This window comes from Strongylocentrotus purpuratus, unplaced genomic scaffold (assembly GCF_000002235.5).
Source record: "Strongylocentrotus purpuratus isolate Spur 01 unplaced genomic scaffold, Spur_5.0 spur5_scaffold_14, whole genome shotgun sequence".
Taxonomy (NCBI): domain Eukaryota; kingdom Metazoa; phylum Echinodermata; class Echinoidea; order Camarodonta; family Strongylocentrotidae; genus Strongylocentrotus; species Strongylocentrotus purpuratus.
This window is the reverse complement of record NW_022145599.1, coordinates 17,176,642-17,191,244: the sequence shown is the minus strand read 5'-3', so window position 1 is coordinate 17,191,244 and position 14,603 is coordinate 17,176,642. Positions and strand designations below refer to the sequence as shown.

Here is a 14,603-nt window from a genome sequence, read left to right as displayed (position 1 = left end):
AAAGAGTTGATATTAATCGCAACTTATTTGTGATTGACATCGATTGCAACCATGTACATAAAAGATAGGAGATTGCAAACTTGCGATTGATTTGGATAAATCGTAACCGTTTGTAAGACAGGGCCCAGGGTTATCCAATTTCCATCTCATGTTTGACCAAGTGGGGATGTGAAAATTGGCTTTGGACCAAATACATGTAGCACAGAATTGATTCCCTTTTAATAGGCTCCACTGACCACACATACATTTTCTCCAGCTTCTGTCTGTAAAGAATGAAGGTAGGTTTTGCACCAAAAGAACAGACATATCTGGAAGCCTCTTGCATTCTGCAAACCCTTTTCCCACAATCCATCTAACTCCAACCGCATACAGCTCAACAAAACAATGCCAGCAAACAGCTCTACAAGACACAAAGGAAAACCACATCTGCTAGTCATAACATAACTTGTGTACGCATATATCCATTTATTTTCAATTATGATCTACATGCTTGGGTGTGGTCCAGATGATATAAACCAGGGATGTCACAGATGAAATTGAAGATGAAAAGCGGAGCCGAAACAAGCTGGCGAACATCTGATGTGTGGTGTGAATGGTGACTGAGATTTTGAAGAGGACCACGAGATGGTTTGCTTCATCTAGGTGGAGGCTGCCTCGGCGGCCTGTAGGTCCTTCTTGAGTGGACCCTACAAAGAAAAGTAGACAAAAAAGACAAGTTTAGTCTAATCTTCCAAACATACCAAACAAATTGCAAGGTAATGGAATTTTTTAGTTAATGGCATAATTATGACCATTTTTTGCAGACATAATAAACAAGCGCATTTTTTAAATCTTCAGTCTGGTCACATTAAACAATGCTATTGCAGAGCGAGAAAAGGCTTTTTAACAAATGACCCTGAAAATGGACGTTGTCACACATTCAGCTATAGATCCTAAATACAACCCAGTATCTGCAGGCTTTTAATTTTCTTCTGTTTGTATCTGTCTACAAGCAAGGTGCCATATTCGAAATCAAGCAGAAAATATCATTCATCACGAAATGTTTCAGACACTTTGTGCCAGTATGCAACTAAGGACATCTATTGACATCAGAAGGAAGGCAGCATGGGATTTCAACATTGATTGTCAGAGTGCTATTTAAAGCACATCCCACGGTTTATCGTCATGTGTCACATAAAATAGATTTTCCTTACATCCTCACTACTTCGAACAGGTACGATGCAAATTGCTTTTCAGGACTTTACCACTCTTATCTTCACAACTTTGTTCAGCCCCAATAACGTATACAGAGGTAAATTTTACGACTGCTGCAGCATACTTATGCTACTTTCATGACAAGCATCCCCACCATAGTTACTGTGTGGCCCATAGATATTTCCAATTACTATTGTAGGGAGAGCAGTATCGAAACTGATGTAGCTACTACCCTGGGTATATATGACCGAATTATCACAAATTTTCATCATTTTGGAGTAACTATCGGCAATAAAATCATGAAATTGAATTATAGAATTTACCATGAAAGCCTTCTTCTCGGCATGGGTCTGGAAGCGACCATGTCCAAACTTGGAGGTGGTGTCGATCAGCTTGAGGGTGATCTTCTCCAGAGCAACACGCTTGGTGTGGACGAGCAGAGACTGCACAAAACAAAATATAATACAATGAATACACTTGTATATTTTCAGAGGATAGTTGAACAATGAAAGGAAAGGGGTGGTTGGAATATTAAAGTCAGTGATATACAGTTTAAAACGGAGATGCCTCTATAAAAACACCCAGGCAAATGATTTTAATACCTTCATAACACTTCTCTTTGCAAGAATCTTTACAGAATCATATTTCCTGCTATTCTGTGATAGAATTACTGTGGGCGAGTGCCAATGCCACATAATCCACAGCTTATCCCTCTGAACAAGACAAATGCATAAATATACAAATTCTCCTCCTGCCAGACTTAAAAAAAGAAATTGCCCTGTAGATCCGACCGTAGGGTGTAGTTATTCATCAAGATTTGATACTTGATTTGCTTTTACAATGGGATTCCGCATAACAAGAATTAAACTACCAAAAGAAACTCGTCATTGTATGTTGAGCTTACAATATACTAGAATAACAGATGAAAATTAAGTCAGCTTGAACAGGTTATCTGCAAGATATCTGACTGCTCTTGGAAGTTGTGGACATCAGAAGGAAGGCAGCATGGGATTTCAACATTGTTTGTCAGAGTGCTGTAATAGCACATCCCACGTTTTATCGTCATATGTCCTCTCACAAGACTATAAGCAATGGATTACTTTAACAGTGCCAATTGCATTTCAAGAATTAAAAAAGAAAGAGTACCCTTATTTCTATCTCTTACATGATTTCAAATCTGTACATTGATCAACTACTAATCTTACCTTGCGGAGAGTAAGCACCCTCTTCTTGGGTCCGACGACGCAGCCCTTGATCATCAGGAAGTCGTTCTTCACTTCACCATAGTGAGGGAATCCTCCCTGTCATTGAGGAAAATGAAGAAATGTGGAATAGAAATGAAAACCAAATTAGTACAAGGATGACACCATCTTGTTGATCTTCACTCAGTGTGACAAGGAATCACACGACATGTTCACTGGGTTGCATCATTGAATAACCTGCTAAAATACAGGAAGAGTCATTTTCTGCAAGAGTGACATCAATAAAAGGCTAATCCTAAAGAGTACACTACCAGAGGAAACACTCATTCCATACAGTTTACACAACAGTTTACTTATTTCTGGCTAACAACCAGTTCTAACACTTTTCTTATTTTAAAATTGTAATATTGGCTGAAATCACATTTTCACAATAACGAAGACAAACAAGCAAGTCTTGTGTCTCTCTATCTAACAAACAGTTTTGATTCTGAGTGACATTCAAGAGGTTGCAAAACTTACCATGGGGTTGATGCTCTTGTCGGTGATGTCCTGGATCGTGCCTCCGTTGTTCTTCACCAGCTTGGCACCGTCCAAATGGTAGCCCTTGCCGACGCGGTACACCTTCTTGTTGATCTCGGTACGGTGGTGGTAGCCCTTCTGACCGGCACGGGCAACTCCGTAGCCCACACGGGCTGGATGCCAGGCTCCGATACAGGCCACCTTGCGCAGACCCTTGTGGGTCTTACGGGGCAGCTTCTTGGTTCCCCAACGGGAGGTCACACCTATAGGGCGAAGAGAGATCTTGTGGTTAGGTTGCTGTGTTGTGAACTTCAACAGTTCATGTTATCGCGAGTTCATAATATAAATGCCAAAGGGACTTCATACCTCCCTATATCACATTACTAAATATTAATAGTTACTGACAGTAATTTGCAAGGAATCTGACTGGTCTTGGAAGTTGTGGACATCAGAAGGAAGGCAGCATGGGATTTCAACATTGTTTGTCAGAGTGCTGCAATAGCACATCCCACGTTTTATCGTCACATGTCCTGTCGCAAGACTAAAAGCAATAGATTACTGTAACGGTGCCCATTGCATTTCAAGTATTCTAAACAAATTGTCCCCTTATTTCTATCTCTTACATGATTTCTAATCTGTACAATAATCAACTACTAAATTTATTTCATCTACTCAATATTGACCATACCCCCATTTAGTCCCTAAAGAAGAATAAAATATATAAATAATGAAAGCACTCTATTTGAGTAGACAGGATTTAATCACAAATAATTAAGTGGATACAAACTTGAAGCTTACCCTTGAACCCATGTCCCTTGGTGACACCGATGATGTCGATCAACTCGTCCTGTCCGAAGACCTCAGAGACTGGAATGTTCTTCTCCAGGCGCTCCCTGGCCCACTCGATCTTGTCTCCGATGCTGCCACCGTTGAGCTGGATCTCCATGACGTGAGCCTTCTTCTGGCGCTGGTTCATGAGTTTCATCTGCAATCAAGAGTAGGAAAATGATTTGATTTAAAAACTTTGATCAGTCACTCAACATCTGTTACAACACAAAACACTCATATTCTTTCATGAATGATCATTTTAAATGGACATTCTGTGTGGACATCAGAAGGAAGGCAGCATGGGATTTCAACATTGTTTGTCAGAGTGCTGCAATAGCACATCCCACGTTTTCTCGTCATATGTCCTCTCAGGTCACTCCAAAACTAACAGTGACACTTCGTTTTATCAAATACATGTTCTTATTGAAGCTGTTGAACATTTAAAAAGACAAAATTAACTAGGTGATGTGACCCTAGGCTTCAGATAGAAATGGAGGTACGTTTGTTTTACTTCCATGGAATTCCATACCTGGGTGTGAGCAATGACGCGGATGACGGTGCAATATTTCTTCATGATGTTTAGGTCCTTCTCGATCTCCTTCTTGCCCATCTCATCGGCCCACTTCTTGGAAGACTTGGTGAAAGCCTTCTTCTTGGAGCGGTACCTGTACAGAGACACCCACAAACACACACACAGGAGAGAAGAAAAGAAGAGAGGGGGCGGCTCAAAATGGGGGACGATAGGTCGGGCCTCATCATGCCTGTACGGCAAGAGCGGAGGCCCGAGTGGCTCATCAATGCGACCAGATGGTGCAGAGAGCGGAGCCATGGGGAACAGGGAGGGGCAAAGGTTCATCAAAGCTCCATGAGGTAGCCAAGAGAGGAGCCTCATGAAATCAATGGGCAGATCTTTTTGACAGCTCATCAATGCTCATTGAAGAGGCACAGAGCGGAGCCATGTCATGGGGCTTGACATGTTAGCGTTAAATACAATGATGGTAAATGAATCTCCACTAAGTTATCTATAAGCTGTTCTTGTACTTAATATGGATATTCTTCCAGAAACTCATCAAATGAAGGGAATAAGTTGGTCAATATTTACTGATACCAAGTCTCAAATGCATGCTGGTTATTTTGTGATAGCTTTGTAATACTGAATCAATACTTTCAACTCAGATCAATTAAATTCTCATTGATTTACAGGAATCTGAAACATTATTTTCCAAAAATTGTGATTCCTCAAATAAGAAAAAAATTCCCTCCGTGATCTCACCAGTTTTTGTAGAATCGGCGCTTGCACTCGTCACTGAGATGTTCAGCCCAGACAGTCTTGAGGGCACGGAGACCGGATGGGGTCTCGATGTAACCCACAAGACCGACAATGATCATGGGAGGTGTTTCAAGGATGGAGACGGCTTCAACTACTTCCTTTTTGTTCACCTCTGCACAATGAAGAACAAACAAATAATATATACATGTCAGGCTTGTTAAACTTCTGAACTTCACGGTAATCAAGAGTAGGAAAATGATCAGTCACCGAACATCTGTTATGACACAAAACACTTCCTGAGTATTCTTTTATGAATCACTATTTTAACTGGACGATATTTCTATGAAATGTGTGGACATCAGAAGGAAGGCAGCATGGGATTTCAACATTATTTGTCAGAGTGCTGTAATAGCACATCCCACGTTTTATCGTCATATGTCCTCTCAGATCACTCTAAAACTAAGAGCGAGTGTTCTTTTTTCTTCAAATAAATGTTCTTATTAGAAGTTTCAATGATGGACACGTCTTCAACTACTTTCTTATGTTCACCTCTGCACCATCAAGAACAGATTATATACATGTAAGGCTAGAATTCTGAACCTCACTAAACTCACACAAAGTGTGAGGAGTACAAAAGAGAGACGAAGGTAACCACCAAAAACTAACATAACCCATTGTGGTAAAAAACTAATATCGTTCAAAATAAAATTATTTTTTCTCTCATGCTGAAGCCCAACGGATCATGGATTGTTCTAAATATTTGTTTTTTGAGGACACAAATACTGTGATAGACTTGCTTGAACCAGGTCTGTCATCTGAAAAATGTTTGTGTCATCCATGGGAAAAGCCGTTGAGAAAGCCTTGGCCCTGCCTTGGTGATGTCTGCTGTGGACAACAAAAATTGTAATACTTTGATTGCATTCTTACTTGAACCGGGTCTGTCCACGTCCCTCACAATATGGGTCATGCCAGCCTTGTATCCAAGGAAGCAGGTCAGATGCACTGGCTTGCTCTTGTCATCCTTGGGGAAAGCCTTGGCTTTGCCTCGGTGACGCCTGCTGCGCTTGCGGGGCAGGAAGCCCAAGGAACCGTGCCTGGGAGCTGAGAATTTTCTGTGAGACTGTAAGTGACAAAACAATATCAAAATTAGCAATGTCTTCGTTTTCTGGAAAAATACTCCAAAAAAGACAAGAAAATTGACACGAAACGGGCAATTGTGGAAGATTTATATGATTTTTGGTGTTATAGTGAGGTATCTCCACAGACTATGGTCAGTAAGGGCGCTGGTCCGAGAATGAGGACTGTCGGCATAAACGAGGATATTCTCATGAACGCAAACACATTCCTAAAAAAATTCTTCCAACGCTCTGCGGGTGTAGGGTTCCTGATCCGCGTGCTGGCAATGCGAAAAACAGATTCCACCTAATAAAACACCCCCAGTTCACTGTCTACGTGTTGTCCGTCTTCCCAACAATATATTGATTATAACCAGTAAGGGCGCTGGTTCGAGAATAAGGATCGTCTTCATAGGCGAGGATCGTCCCCCTAAACACGGACCGATGCGTCCTAAAAAATAAGGACCGTCTGCATTTTTTTGATCGGCGCATTGGCAATGCAAAAAACGGATTCTGCAATGATTTTCTTGATGCATTTTACATTGACATTGTACAGAGACTTTCACATTATAAGCAATAAATCCTTGGGAAGATGGACAACCCATAAAAGTAGACGGTGAACTAGGGTTATTTTCCCCCGGGGAATCCATTTTTGGCATCGCCAGTGGCCCGTTCTGTAACATGAAACCCCAAGAGCGCCGATGAAAAAAAAACGTCCTCAAAAATGCTGACGACCCTTATTTTTGAGGACGCATTTTGTCCTTGTTTATGAGGACGATCCTCATTCTTGGACCAGCGCCCCTACTGATAACGTGAAAATCTCTGCTGTATCAATGAGAAATGCATCATGGAGCATAATCGCGGAATCTGTTTTACGTGGTGCCAACGTGCAGATCATTAATATAAGGTTCGTCCACAAAAAAATTTAAGGTCATGATTTGTCCGCGTTTTAACAAGGACATCCTCATTAAATATTCTGATGATCCTTATTTTAAGATCAACACCCAAACTGATGGTCAGTCGTGAACAAGCGTCAACTTCTTTCTCAATTATCAGTAGGGGTCCGGGCTAACTCGGACCAGGGGATAACTCGGCCCAGCTGCAAAAACGGTCATTTTTGGTCATTTTACCCCAACCCTAAACCTAAACATGCAAAAAAATGACTGTTTTTACAGCTGGGCCAATTGTCCCCTAGACCGACTAAGCCCGACTCCATCAGCAGGGGCGCTGATCAGAGAATAAGGAACATTGGCACACGGGAGGAATCGTCTTCGTAAACGCGGACAGACGAGTTCCCATTATTTTTACTGACAATTTTTATATCAGATCCGCGCGTAGGCGATGCGAAAATCGGGTTCCGCGATAATTTTATTACGCAAAAATCTGTTTTTCGCATCGCCGTTGCGCGGATGAGGAACCCAAAAACGTCTGCGAAATTACGGACAATCCTTATTTCAGGGGGACGCATTTTTAATGAGGATATCCTCATTGATTTTGGCGGACGATCCTCATTCACGGTCCAGCGCACCAGACGGGTATAAAATGGGACCGGGCATAGAAGAGGCACATCAAGAGTCTTAGTCTAAGCATCAAAAGAACATAGTATATCAACCACAAATACAATCACCCCTCATTACGCTCCCACATGACACGACAAGCAATGCAGACAGAGTTGGGCCAGGTAGAGCGCACCAACATTTCTTTGGCTCACATTGCCTACACTACACAACACACATTTAAAAAAAAAATCGTACCCCAAATTTCACCTTAATTATACCTAAAATATTGCCAGTATAACTGTAACACTATATTTATAAAGCAGAGAATTTATTTAACTTCGATTCAGATACTACTGATCGGAAAGATGTTCCGTATAAATGACAGATTTAAGACGATTTTTATGCAAACTTAGAGTTCATTACCATCCTGGTTGTGGACGTGTGAAAAAGAGGACGTGAGATCGAGAAGGCTCGATCAATGTAAGAAATATTTCTGAATTATCAAATAGCTTGATATTTTAAAAAGAACTTAAAAAGGTAATTGAAATTATTTTATTATATTAATAAATAAAATTCAAAATAAAATTAGTATCGTAAACTTTAACTATTAATAAAATTAATTGACCTTAGGAATACTTTCATTGAATCATCCAGTATAAAGTCGGGAGCAAAAGTTACTATATTTTCCATCCTTATTTTTACACCTTTTTAGAGCAAAATGGGTGTATTAGAGGAATTCATAGGAAATGCATTTTATTATACTATCGACGCACCTGTAACCTTTGTAAGAGGTATGATATTTCGATGATTAATTCAGATTTAGTAAACAAATTTAGATCTAGTGCACAATTTTTAGTTTGCACTTGACTAACGTAATTTTGTACATGTGGGACAATGTGAAATAGTCTAATGTGAAGTTAGTGTTGTTGTGTTGTTAACTTAAATAGTTACTGTTCACTAGGCCTGGCCTAGGGTGGTATTCTGTCTTTTAAGAAGTTTATCTTTATAGCTTATTCAATGGCGTATTGTATCAACTATCAATCATCAGTCAGATAGATGGTTCTGCTGAGCTTGAGATTGAGACTGAGTCTGAGGGAGAGTGAGACTGAGAATCAGAATGAGAGTGAGAGTGGGACTTTTCCTGTCGATCGTCAGGGCTCTGGCTGAGTGGCTCCCCTAGCCCCTGACAGCTTCTATTCATAGAATGAAGATTGAAATATATACTGGATGGTAGTACACTACAAACGCACGACCCAGCATGCGTTAGTGGTAAACACTAAATGCAGTGCATGCAATAATTGGTTTCTTTAAAATTAAATTGGTGCCGCTTCCGTACACACAAGCTGCTTGCGGCCAGTTCACAGTGCACACCATCTGCAGATACTGAGCCAGCACTGCTGCAGTGCATTTACATTACGCACGAGAGGGTCAAGTGCTTTATTTGTTTGATAAAATAGCGACACATGAAAATCAAAACAAACGAAAGTCTAGATCAAACGTTAGAATCTAACGAGAGCTGGTCTATGTCGGTTCTACTTCTAGAAAATTAAAAAAGAAGACCTTGCTACTTAATTGCTCTATACGTCACTGCGCTGGAGCGTGCAATGATACTTTTCGCTGCACCTTTTTTCCCCTCTGTGCAGACCGCACAAAAAAATGTGCATGTCATGTGACACGTTTTGACCAACCAATCACGATGCTTAAAATACTAGAGCTATTTTATAAGCAGGAATAACCGTCTGGTAAGGGAAATTCTTCAATAAAACTAACATTTGTCAACCTTGGATCCCCATACCCAGACGATACCCCTTACCGCCAGTGAAAAAAATACACGGGGGCTCAGGGCGAATTAGCCCCCGAAATGCCCAAAAGAGCCCCTGAAAATCAGAAAAGACCACCCATAAATTTGCATAGAGTTCAATGCAAAACAAGTTTAAGAATGTTGTATTCATGCGGGCAAGCTTGAAAAGTAGCCCCCGAAAAATAAATATTAATTTTTTTCCCTGCTGACCGCTTGCACAAGACTGGTGAAGGAAATTATTTAAAGGTGTTTTTGGGGGGTAAACATTTTCAGTGGAGCCAGATGCAGTCTCAATGGAACAACCAAAGTAAATAAAGAATAACATAAAACGGGGCGTACGGAACCCAACGACTCAGCCAGCCGCTGAATAAGAATAAGCGTGGGGGGACATATTTTTTTTTTTTTTGTCCCGAAATTTGACTGATCAACATTCCGTTCTATTGGGGGGGGGGGGGGGGCAAATGTCATCTTTTTTAGGTCATCAATTACCATTTTTTTATTTAAGAAAAGACAAAAATCTAATATCTAAAATCAAAAGGGGGGGGGGGGTTTCCCCTAAAACATACACATAAACAAAAATGAAGAGGGGGTGGTTTAACCCCAACCCCCCCCCTTGTGTACGCGCCTGTTGGAGCATACGCACGTTGTCAACTCGTTTATTACAAAGTCATTAACTGTTTACTGGGGGCATAATTATTTAGACAACAATATGTATTTGTAGAACAGTAGAAGTAACATTTGAAGCTCACAGTTTGAATACAGGAAAGGGACGAGGAGCCCCTTTACATCAAGAGCAAGACATGATTAGGTGATTGGCGCACTTAAACGCCCTTCTGGCTTTATACCTATAATGCATCTACATGTATTTACATACTTTTGTTGTCTTTTGACACACTATTATCTTTTGTTACTTTTATGTATACAGACTTTGTTGATAGCCAACGCAAGAGAAGTCCATACTACTATTACCACCAGCGATTTCCTCGAGTTCCTTCCATTGAGGAGTGTGCTGTTGATGACTATGTATGCATGTATGAGGGCAACATGCAGTACAAGAGGGACAGGTTAGTAGCACAAAATAGGATTTTGGGAAGTTAGTATTGAAAGACTTAATGATATTGATAAACCAGTTCAGAGACCACCCTAAATACCCACAGATCTTTTAAACATGGACAAATCCCACTTTCTGCATTTTAGAATAACCACTGCCAAAGTGATGGACGTGCTTCGTGAATACCCTTTGTTTGCTCTCTTGTAAAATATGAATGGTGGTTTGTTTATAAATTTATCTATCCTTTACTTCATAGAATATTAATGATATTAGCAAAAAGTCATATTTTTAATTTTGTATTTCAGAGCTAATCAAATGTCAAGATTATGTATTCAATCAAGATAGATTGAAGCAATAAGGGCTAATATTTGAACTCTTTTCGCGCTTTCATGATCTTCATTTTAAGGGTTGGGTGATGTTGTCAGAACTAGACTCTTGTTCTCTTGTTTTCACCATATATTACATCTGTTTGGATCCAGAAGTGCGTTAAGCCATATACTTTCACACAGATCTAACACCCTTCTTGCTCCAATATACGTTTAGTTGGTCCAAACGGAGGCTGGACATGTTTTGAAGCTCATTTTGTCCATTTTCATAGATTGGTTGATAATTGAATTGAGTAATTGCAGCATATTTTCCCATTCATTTTCTACATTTATACATGTATGTATGTTTAATAGTTGATATGGGTTATGATATGAGCAATTTCATACCCTTTTCTCATCATTTCTCACCATTTGATAGGCTGGTCGATATGGAGATTTTAAAGCATCTGCAGAAGGTTCTTGCTGACTGCAATCTTATGGAAGGACCCAACGCCAAACAATCGTGCAAGGCACAACTTGCAGAGTATGAAGAAGCTGCTGATGGTTATCAGGGAAAATGTAAGTACAATCCACACATACATGCCCACCATGCAAAGACTCTAGTCCTCCCCTCCTCATTCACGCTTTTAACTCTACATTTTTTCTTGTATTGAATTTGCATAATTAATTAACATGAATTAAAACAAGAATTTGTTAATTTGTATTGATATCATATACATATGTAACTATGCATTTATCTATCATCTATGTTACATCATGAAATAAGTGCATGACAAATTTGGTAACAATCATACCTTATTTGGCCGAAATCTTTGAAATATTTGAAATATCCCTGTCTTTTTAGTGTTAATGTTAAATGATTATATTTGAGTATGGATTTTTTCAGCCTTTTTTTTATATTTCTCACCACACTATTTAAAAAGTAATTACCGTAATGATATTCATATGATAATAATATGTCTTGTTTATTCGGGTAGCCTCATCAGTACTAATACTGTTCTCTATGAGGGCCCTGCAATCAAATATTACCCGGCTTTAGCACAGCTACCTTGATAAGGTGCACAAGCATTCAAGAAATTTCTTACTGCTGGGTACCCATTTACTACACCTACATGTAGGTGAAGATTGGCAAACATAGATTAATATCTTGCCAAAGGACATTAGTGCTGCAGCGGGACTTGAACTGTGAACCATGTGATTCACAGTCCACGTTTTATTTAGACCACGACACCTCCATGTGTAAATTTATGACAAATTTAGGTTCTTATAGATGTTAGTCCTGCGAGATGAGTTAATTTATTCCAATTCATCATACCATCTTGTTATTTTTGTTATTGATATCAAATCTTCAATCATATCAGTTTAACTAGGGTTACACTTTATATAATTTGTCTATTACCCACATTCTCCCCCTACGCTCCTTTTGATGATTAACTTACTCTATTTACATTGATTTATATTTCATATGTACCGTATTGTAATTTTAAAGTTTATTTGCATTTCATTTTTGTTTCGTTTAATATATGATTGTTTATTGTTGTATTTTGTTTGTTATAGCGCCTAGAGACTGCGGTGGTAAGCGCTTGAAGGTACTATGTCCCTGTTGCAGCCAACCTCAAATTCTGTAGAACTTTGCAGGAATTATGAATATGTCATGTACATGTATGTCCTATCTGTGAAATTTAAACGTTAGCAGTGTCCTAATATTCAAATTATGCAAGGAAACCCGTTTACTTGCTAGACTTCACTGTCAGACACTATTGAGTGACTGACTGGCTTTTTTTCTTCTTTGGTAATAACATACATAAAATGAGCTGTAAAGGGTACATGAGCATTTGTCTGCATCAATATAACCCACTTCTTGTGATGGCCAAAATTAAACCGATTGAATCTTTGAGCAGCATAAAATGTATGACCATTCGGTACAATGGTCTGCAAATCAAGACTATTACTTATTGGCTCTATAGCTCCTAAGTCGATTTGACAACTAATAGTCGTTATTTTCCCACTTGAAGACATTTTCAAACCCCACCTTTTTTAGGGAAGTTCTAAATATGTATTATCAAATGCCATTGGAATTTAACCTTTTCATTTTTTTGGCCTGCAAATGGGACATAGTACCTTTAATAAGCTCTGTTTTTATTATTATTATTTATTATTTTCTCCGTCTCTCTGTCCCTCCCTCCCTCCCTCCCCCAATCCCTCCCCCTCTCTCCCAATTTTACAGATGGTGAGCTAGGTGGCACAGGGAATGCAGTGAAATGCATGATGAAACAGAAGGCCAGGCTCATGGAAGAGAGGAGAAAAGCCAGGGAACAGGGAAAGGCATAGATCTGATTTTCATTTTTAAATGTTGAAGTATTGTGAGTCGTATAACCAGAGTTCTACATGTAATTACATGTACTATCAATCAGCAGTTCAAAGTGCGATGTTGGTATAGTGTGATGCCCCCCAAAAAATACATGTTTCATTGCAAAAAGGTACTTCTAGGGCCTTAAAGCACTTCAGACACTAAAAACTCTGAAATTCATTATATCCTGTGTATAAAATACCTGTTTGAGTGAATTGGACATATGATATTGGTTTTAAACACAGGGCAAAGCACCAAAAATGCTTAAAAAGTTCATGGTTTCTGATGTGATACTGGGCATATATGGACAAAACTACATATATTGATGATGGATTGATAATTATGTCTATGAACACTTCAACTGCAACATAGTACAGTTTGCATAATATAGTATACCAGCAGATTCAGTGGACTTTTACGTACACATAAACTTGCTATTTTGTTTTATGAAATGGTATTTCGTTTATCAAGCAACATGTAGTGAAACATGACAGAATTCAGGATTCCTATTTTGATTTTCATGTCGTGTTCAGCATGAAGAAAGTTTTAGAGAGTGAAAGATTCGATGATTAAAACCCAAACAAACTCAGAATTTCTTTCTTCCTTTAATTCAAAATAAATCATTCAAAAAAGTAAAAGATGAAACATGATTAGTACAAACAAAGTATGAACATGTTCAAGCTTTGTGAAATGTTCACATTTGTTGATTACATGTTTTATTGTATGGACTTTGCACTCAAAAAAACAAACATTAAAACTTTGTAGCTGGCAATTTTTGTTTAAATATGGTTCAATTACATTAGGTGATTGATTGATGATGTTGCATCAGTCATTTGTGTTGCCATAATCACTAACTACATCAGTCAAGACACTAGTGGAAGTTTCAGTTCTGATAAAGCTAAAAGCTTGTTGAACTACACTCACTTGCAACTGCAAGCCTAGAAAGAATCTGTCTGATGGAGGAGTTTTTAAACATTATTGATGTTTGTAGGCAGAGCCAGACATAGTCTCAGGGGAGCACATTCCCGGACGAAACAAACTGACTGACTTTTTCGGTCGAATGCAAGCTGTGATTGCTTGAATGCTTATACCACTCACAATGCTTATGTTATTTGTATGTAGAAAACTTTATCATCAGGAACATTAACTGACATCTGTACTACTTTCACTCACACAAATAAGTTTTCTTTCCATTGTTTGGACTGTATTACGTCATAAAGTGACATTAAGTTTGCAGTTTGTGTGGTAAAAAAAAAATTATGAACTGAAAGGCCCTGAATGTATTGATTCAAATAGATCAAGGGGTTCGGTGAGTTACGAGTAGGACAGTTGGTTGATGTAGTTTACACCCTTATGTGAAAGGGTTTGAGAATCTGTATTATAAGAAACAAACCACTGGACGTTTGTCAAAATCATTAAAATGTTGTAAATCAAACATACAATTGTTT

The 14,603-nt window shown here is 38.9% G+C and overlaps 2 protein-coding genes across 2 annotated transcripts; one reads left to right on the top strand and one right to left on the bottom strand.

Moving 5' to 3' along the window:
* Positions 1 to 441: 441 nt before the first annotated feature.
* On the bottom strand, positions 442 to 8,106 carry LOC586477 (60S ribosomal protein L3). The gene is made up of 9 exons (XM_786257.4): positions 8,051 to 8,106; positions 5,941 to 6,133; positions 5,017 to 5,185; positions 4,273 to 4,408; positions 3,714 to 3,900; positions 2,916 to 3,178; positions 2,400 to 2,495; positions 1,518 to 1,637; positions 442 to 686 (listed from the first exon to the last, which is right to left on the bottom strand). The coding sequence occupies exons 1-9, from the start codon at positions 8,051 to 8,053 to the stop codon at positions 639 to 641; spliced, it is 1,215 nt and encodes a 404-aa protein (XP_791350.2). The 5' UTR covers positions 8,054 to 8,106; the 3' UTR covers positions 442 to 638.
* A 166-nt stretch (positions 8,107 to 8,272) lies between these two features.
* Positions 8,273 to 14,590, top strand: LOC586459 (NADH dehydrogenase [ubiquinone] 1 beta subcomplex subunit 10). Its single transcript, XM_030984338.1, has 4 exons — positions 8,273 to 8,418; positions 10,354 to 10,492; positions 11,224 to 11,363; positions 13,033 to 14,590. The coding sequence occupies exons 1-4, from the start codon at positions 8,346 to 8,348 to the stop codon at positions 13,134 to 13,136; spliced, it is 456 nt and encodes a 151-aa protein (XP_030840198.1). The 5' UTR covers positions 8,273 to 8,345; the 3' UTR covers positions 13,137 to 14,590.
* Positions 14,591 to 14,603: the final 13 nt, after the last annotated feature.

Bases quoted from the DNA above. Each gene is read 5' to 3' on its own strand.
- LOC586477 (XM_786257.4), bottom strand. The intron at 3,901-4,272 runs GTATGGAATTCC...TCTTGATTGCAG, and splicing joins GCGTCATTGCTCACACCCAG to ATGAAACTCATGAACCAGCG. The intron at 2,496-2,915 runs GTAAGTTTTGCA...CCTCAATGACAG, and splicing joins ACAAGAGCATCAACCCCATG to GGAGGATTCCCTCACTATGG.
- LOC586459 (XM_030984338.1), top strand. From the start codon at position 8,346: ATGGGTGTATTAGAGGAATTCATAGGAAATGCATTTTATTATACTATC. The intron at 8,419-10,353 runs GTATGATATTTC...TTATGTATACAG, and splicing joins ACCTGTAACCTTTGTAAGAG to ACTTTGTTGATAGCCAACGC. The intron at 10,493-11,223 runs GTTAGTAGCACA...ACCATTTGATAG, and splicing joins ATGCAGTACAAGAGGGACAG to GCTGGTCGATATGGAGATTT.